Raw genomic sequence first — 7720 nt, forward strand, 5'->3', positions numbered from 1 at the left:
TTTGCCAAGTCAAATTTGGCAGCTCAAGCTTAGTTGGAAAAGTCCGTACTTTTAATTACCATGGCTTCAGAGGATGACAAGTTACAAAATTCATTGCTTCTTTAACCCCATGAATTAGGAGCTCCGAGAGGACTGAGCATCACAATGAGTGCCCACAAAAATCCAGGGAAGGAAAAGATTTACTAAAATAGACTGCTTTTCTATATAAATAAATAAATTTAAACCCAATAATATTGAAGTCATTTTAAAATTAGAGTTCAAATTGTGAAAAATTTTAATTTAATAATATATAGTTTTAAAATTATTAGGTTTTGAATTTGAATTAAAAAGTTAAAGTTGAAACTCTAATTTCATTTAATAAAAACAACAAAAATAACAATACATAAAAGGATTGCCAATCTTCAAATCCTCCCTATACTTATTAGAGATGTACAATATAGTTTATTTTTCAACTTTTTATTTAAATTAGTTCACAAGTTTTAATTTAAACTCAATTTAGACTAAAAATTAAATTTCTTAATTTCCTTAATTTAGATAAAAAAAATGATATAGCCGAAAAATAAGAAATTCATAAAAAGTTCAATTTCTTAATTGTTTGTTTTTTTGACTTTTGAATTAAATTGAATTTAATTAAAATTTTCTAAATTAATTTAAACAAAAAAATAAAAGAAAAAGGGGATGAAATTGATAATTTAAGGCAAAAAGTATTATGAAAGACTGGCTGTGCCATAACAATCACTGTAGGGATTGGGAATATAAAAGCTGGCCCCCACCTCAAATGCCTTGCATGATATGGCTTCTTCCAAGCCACATACATCTCTGAAATTCAGAAACACTGCTAAATGACAGATAACAATACTTTCATTTTACAATCAGTACTTCATCTATATTTAATAACCATAACAATAAATTCACTTCTCAATTATTGTCGCCAATTAATTAATCACTCAAATACTCATACATACACTTGGCTGCACCTCATTAGATAATAAAACTTTATATTTTTTTTTTTTGAAATGGAAAATATAATTTTATATTTATATATTTTGTCTTTTAACTCAAATTTCATTTTTAAGATCTACTTATAATTAAACCTAAATAAACAACAATGCGGAAATATTTGATTAAAGTTAAAAGCTAAATTTTTATTTAAATTTTTATTATTAATTTAGCACTTTATGTTATAAAACAGATGAAATATTCACGTATTCGTATCTCGGTTAAAGTCTTTTCATAAGATATAGATAATTAATGTAAATGCTAATCATATTATATCAATTATTTTGAACCCTTAGAATGTGGCCAGGACAAAGAGCTTGAAAAACTTACAGGAAATCCAATTTGCCTTTGTTGAGGAAGGATTCAATATATATGATGAGTTGAGGCTAAAGCAAATCTAAATTATCTGATTGTTTGAGCCTGCATGACTCCCCTCATGCCAAGTAGGAAGGTTGCCAACATCCTTTGACAAGCTTCTTAGATGGCATTCAGGGAGCCAGGCAGGAACAATTTCAGATAAAAGTTCACCCATGTTGACGGAATCACCTGTCTGAACCTGCAAAAGAACATATCACCATCTTCATGCATTTTCTTGCCCATTTCTTAGCTTGCTTTTGTAATCACACAGGTTCAAGATCCCTAGAGCTTTTTCTTGAAGACTTACAAGTTGAATATATAGCAGATATGATATAGGACAGGAACTGAGAGAATTGTTATTCCATGTTTGGAGGAACTGTGAATTCTCTCGCTGTCTCTGCATATCGTTGGAAGGAAAAAACAGTAGAAGTATGGATTTGAAAGAGTGGTTTATAAAGAAAGAGAAAGTAAAAAGAAGATGAGACAAAGACAGAAGAAAATCCATGGAAGAGGAGAGAGACAGGTCATGGAGAAGGCGGCAGCGAAGGCTTATTTTCCAACAAGTAGTTCCATGGGATGCAGCCAAAATTGCCTGGGTTTTACAGGTAGTGTTGTTTGGATTTTCTTGCATTGGTAAAGGTGATCCAGCCCACTATTCCATTTGTTTTCTTTCATTCTCTATTGCTTTACATTAGTAAAGTAATTAACTATTTTAATTTAGAATTAGGAGTAATTAATTATTATTCAAATGAGGCTATTGTTTTTATTGGTGGAAGGGTTAACGGCTTTTCATAGGCTCTAGACGAGCCCGAAACCAGTAAATAAGACAAAGCCAGTGTTGCAGTGTTCGCCCTTGGCTGAGACTTATGTGTCCTCGTTGGGGATTTTGCTTACAGAAAATATACGGCTAAATTTTTATACTAATTAAAATTGGCACATTAAATATATAAATTAAGATGTGAATTTATTTAATTCTTAAATTTATAAAAATTATTATAATTAAATACAATTCAGTCATATTATTTATAATTTATTAAAAAAATAAAAAAATAATTAATTTTTTTAATGATATCTATAAATTTATATTATTTATTTACTTATTAATAAAAATTAAATAGTTATATATAATTATCGGATAATATTTTTTTTTAATTGAAATTTAAGAGTTTAAAAAATAAAATTTAAAATTTTTTAAATTTATTCGGATATACGTATTATTAGACTAAATTTATGAGTGTACATCGATTCGATAATATTTTATATAGTAAAACTGTTTAAATATTAAATATTATGTTAATTATTTATGAATATTATTTATTTTAAAAGGAAAGAAACATAATTATAATCCCAGCTTCATCTTCCGTGCAATTCTTTTTTTTTTTTTTCTTGGCAATGGCTTGAATTTAGCTGGCACTTTGTCCTTATATAAGATGAGTTTATGACAAGCATTCTGTCTTCCTATAGGATGAGTTTAAGAAAATTATTTTATTAATTGATAAATGAAGTAAATTATCATTTAATTTTGAGATAGACCTCCCCAAAATATGGGTTGAATGAGATTTGAGTCAAGACTTGCACCGTGAATATATTTATGTCCCATTATTTTATGAAAAAATATCAAAGTAATAAAAATAATGACATTTTTAAAATATAAAAGAAATTAAAATTTAAAATTTAAAATAATAATAAATTTTTATAAATAAATAATGATGCTATTAATTTAATATAATTTTATTATATTAATTTGTACAAAAATATATTTATATATATTTTGAAACTAAAATATATTTATATATTTGAAACTCTAATTTTTGATAATTTAATATATTTTATGTAAAATGATTATTAAAAAAAATATGTTACGTAAATTTATAATAAAAAATATATAATTTTTATAAATAGACTCTATATATCTAGATTATATCAATACAGACGTTAAAGAAAATTAAATAAACGCTGATAGTAAAAAAAAAATATAATATATCTGTATAATTTTACATAATAATAATATAATATATTATATTATAATAGAGTGACAGTTATACGTTATTAAATAATAAATAAATAAATAAATAAATAAAAAAGAAAGATATGAATCATTCGATTTTAATTCACACACATATTCTAATTTTATCACTATTTGATATTAGACATAATAATTATTATTATTATTATTAAAAGGGAATTATACTGCTACAAGAATAATTAATTAACATTTTAAGGTGCGTTAATCCATGTATTTTTTAATTAAAGATATTAAATTTGAATTTTAAATATTTTTATCAATATAAATTTAAAAAGAGAGGGGAACTAAATTCTAATTATGAGGAGATTTCATTAATATATTTTGTCAAACTTATTTAATAGGCGATAAACAATCTCAACTTATTTAAAACTTAAAAGAAGAGAAGGCTTTATTTCTCTTGATTGATCTAATTAAGGGGTTCATATACGACATTAGAAATTAGAAAAAGATTAATATTGTAGTTCAATAACAAAGTAAGTGGAAGCGTGTGGAAACCCATTGATTTGGAGAGAGTTCTTTTTGTTTTTTAGCAGGGAGTTCTTGAATGAATAAATGGATGGGGAGTAGTGGGGTCAGTGGGTCCAATTTCTTTTTCTTTTTCTTTTTTTCCCTCGTAACAAGTAAAAAATTACTTTGACCATTAAACTTAGTTTTGATTGGTGAGCCGATTCCTTTGGACCCACTATAGTCGTTCAGACCAAATTTGCTATTGCGAGGGCTAAAATGTCAAATTTTAATTTTTATCTTAATTTACTCTGAAATTATTATTTAAAAGTTAAATAAATTTAAATAAAATAAAATTAATTGAAAAGATCATAATTCATATTTTTAAAATTTTCATAAATAATAATTTATTTAACATTTTAATAATAATTAAATCTGAATAAAAAAATAAAATTAAATACTTTTACTCTCCACTATATAATTTATGAATAAATTTGAGCTTAGTTTTATTTGTTGGAGGAATGGTCTTTGAGTTGTACATTGTTGAATTTAAGTACCAAGTAAAGAACAACATATCTAAATTCAAATAATAGCCAATCCTCTAATACTTTTCGTTTGGAAAATTCTGCCTAAAGGTCTAACAAGATGTCTAATTAATGACTAATTTTATGGTATAACTATTTTTTTCCACGTAATTAATCAATAGAAAATATACATATAAGATAGTACATTTATACATAATGTCTATTTAGATAAAAAATAAAATAAAATGGACTACATTTATATTTGGTGTAGTTGAAATGAAACTGTACTGCGATTGGTCAATATGCAAGAAAAAGAAAGTAAGGTAGTTGGTGCCTAAAGCAGTGATCAGTCCAAATTTAGACTATTTTATCATGTTGTTATTAATGTTAATTTATACTTTTTCTACCTAATTTTGTGGTTTTGATTTTATTTTGCAGAAAATGGTGAGAAGACGTAATTTAGAGAAAATGCTCTTAAAACTGCTTAAAATAAAAAAAAAAAAGAGAACAAACATGTTTGCACACGCTAAGTTGCTGCTGAAGAGGATTCAAATTCAGCATTCAATTCAGCTTATTGAGGAAGCCAAATCTAAAGAAGATGCACTTAACTCCCAATGATTCAAATTTCAAAATTCAAAAGAGGACATTCAAAATTTGAAATTCAAAAGAAGACTTCACCTCATCAAGGAGATCTAGAGCAGCACATTTAGCCTATAAATCCATCTTAAGCCGCACGCCCTTGCCTCTTCTCCTCTCCAACATTTGGCCACAAGCCGTCCATCTCTTTCCACCGCCGATCACCTCTCTTCTTCTTCCTTTCTTTTATTTTTGGTTTTGTTTCAGCCATGAGTGGCTGAAACTTCTTTTTCTAGTTGAAAATTAGGTGAAACTTTAGTTGTTTTATGGATTGGGAGATCTGAACATACATTGTTTATCTTTTATTTTTCAATATTTATGCAATTTCATGCTTAATTCCATTGTTGCTTTGTGGTTTAGATCAATAGGGCCAATTGGTTCTTGATTGCAAGGTAATAATTTGTTAGTTTGGATAATTTTAAGTCCATAATTGCTTGGATTGTTCAAACATAGGTAACTCTTGGTGTAAAAACTAAGGAAATTGCATGATCTAGCAATATCATCATGCATTTGGGTAGCTAGAATTAGGTCTCTCTATTTCTTAATGCAATTGACAATTGTTAGATGCCAAAGGCCCAAGGAAATTCCTTGGCAACTTGTTGATTAGTGATTAATTAGAGGACGTTCCCTAATTGATTTATACTTAAGGAGGGATATGGTAGTGAGAAGCGTATTCTATCTCCATAACTAATTTATTGAATCAAACAAAGGAACTTAAGTATCAATGATCAATCCCAACAACTGAAGTGGATCCAATTCTTCAACTAGAGCCTTTCTCATTATTGAATTTCTTTACTTTATTATTTGCTTTACTTTATTGCTTTCAGTATTAGTTTAATTCATCAATCTCAAAACCCCCCTTTATTTTACTTTCAGTTTATTTACTTTCAGTTTGTTTACTTGGTCTTGATAAGGAAAATAGGTAAGTATCAATTCCCTGTGGATACGATCCTTTTGCCACTATCTATAGTTGTAAAATTATTGATAACCAAAAATGTTATTTTTGACCGGCTTCGATAACCGCACAATCAACTCTCTAACGGTAACTTTCTGTGAAATCTTGTCCTTTGATTGATAGGGCGAATCTTGGTGAAGATCCGAGGACTACGATGTCTGGGTCTTTCTTTCCACAGGTGGGACCGTGTATTATCTGATTAGACCTTTGCCATGTGGCTCTGTCTTAAAGTGACAGCACACGGCTTACTTTGGGTGATCATTGTGTTACACTAGAGGTCCCCCCGCTAGTTTTTAATTCTTTAGATTCGAAGTGACGATTGTTTTCATGATCTGGGGCACATTATATGTCTAAATTAGCCTTTAATGCTCGTTCGCTTTGCCTGCTCGTGATCATAAATGATGATTGCCTATTTCCTCAAGCCGCATTCAAAGCCTATCATTGAAACGTTGTATAAAAATCATTCTTCTCCTTCAAATACCACTTTTGCTTACAATTGACATTTGTGTTTCAGAAAAGACTCGACCATTCCTCTTTTCTATTTACACTTCCTTACTTCAAGGTAATTCCTATTTGCGTTCCCTTTTATAGAAATGAATAGGTATACTTCCTCTTATTTTTCTTTTTCTTCTTCTTCCTCTGGTGGAAGTTCTGCCTCAAGCTCCTCCTCCGACCACCCCATTCGTACTTCTGCTCCCATCATTCCACTAAGGGTGTCCATGTTAGTGAAAGTACCCTGGAGAATGACATCTCTTTCGTGCTAATTGAGAAGGATGTAGACCGCCTTCACGACCAATACCACATCTCTCGAGAAACCTTCCGTGTCCACGCTCTATCTCCAAGCATTTGCGTGGATGACCAGATCCCTGCAGAGGCTACCATCATGGTCTATGAAGAACAGCTGAAGGCTGGTCTTCAGTTCCCCATAGACCCATTTTTTACTGAGGTCCTCCGATTCCACAAGCTATCAGTTGCACAATTGCACCTCAATAACTGAAGGATCTTGGTGGCATTCCGGTTTGTTTTTTTTTTAATAACAACATTGAGCCGAGCATGGCCCTTTTCTCTCAACTGTACCGGCCAGGCACTCGAAAGAACGAAGATTTTGATTTTTTAGTGGGAGCAAATGCCAAACATAATTTGATCGGATATCCTCATCCCTAAAGCTATGGAAGAATAAGTTTTTCATCCTCCATCACAGGATGTCTAAGGGTTTTAGTCCCCTTCGTATAAGTTAAAACCTGTATGTGGAACTGAGAAAGGATGGGGTCTAGTCACGGAGAAGTGAGGAAGAGGCTTTGGACTTCCTCCAGACAATGGCCACGTCCCAAAAAATAGACATTATCGTGGCGGTGAGGAACGCCATTTATCCTGGCAGAGCCATTTTCAAGTGAGCTAAACTCAGGCTCCTCACCCACCCAGCCTTCCTTGCATTGGAGAAAGTACCTCCCTGGCCAGTGAACATGGTATTTCTTTTTCTGACTCTTTTTGTATTTCACACTACCTTACTTACTCACTTTTTATTTCATACAGATATAGCTAGGTCAAGAAATAAATTCGCTGAGGTGGTACATGTTGCCCATAAAGGCAAAGTTGTTGCTAGAACAACCAAGCCACCTCCCAAGCGAGCTCGTCGTGTCGAGGAGATCATCATGCTTCCTCCTCCTCCTCCTCCACTGATAGAGCATATTTTAGTCCATATTTTCTGATCTTATTGATGTTTATTTGCACCTATTCTATCTAATTTTGTGGTTTTAATCATGTTTTGCAAATATTAGG

At 30.4% G+C, this 7720-nt stretch overlaps 1 protein-coding gene across 1 annotated transcript; it reads right to left on the minus strand.

The window, feature by feature from the left end:
* Positions 1 to 1045: 1045 nt before the first annotated feature.
* On the minus strand, positions 1046 to 1996 carry LOC110621431. The gene is made up of 2 exons (XM_021765714.2): positions 1664 to 1996; positions 1046 to 1555 (listed from the first exon to the last, which is right to left on the minus strand). Exons 1-2 carry the CDS (start codon positions 1985 to 1987, stop codon positions 1397 to 1399), a joined length of 483 nt encoding a protein of 160 aa, XP_021621406.1. The 5' UTR covers positions 1988 to 1996; the 3' UTR covers positions 1046 to 1396.
* Positions 1997 to 7720: the final 5724 nt, after the last annotated feature.

Source organism: Manihot esculenta, chromosome 8, assembly GCF_001659605.2.
Source record: "Manihot esculenta cultivar AM560-2 chromosome 8, M.esculenta_v8, whole genome shotgun sequence".
NCBI classification, from domain to species: Eukaryota; Viridiplantae; Streptophyta; class Magnoliopsida; order Malpighiales; family Euphorbiaceae; genus Manihot; species Manihot esculenta.

Coding starts and splice junctions, on each gene's coding strand:
- LOC110621431 (XM_021765714.2), bottom strand. CDS start 1,987: ATGCAAGAAAATCCAAACAACACTACCTGTAAAACCCAGGCAATTTTG. Junction 1,556..1,663: donor ATCTGCTATATATTCAACTT/GTAAGTCTTCAA, acceptor GTTCTTTTGCAG/GTTCAGACAGGTGATTCCGT.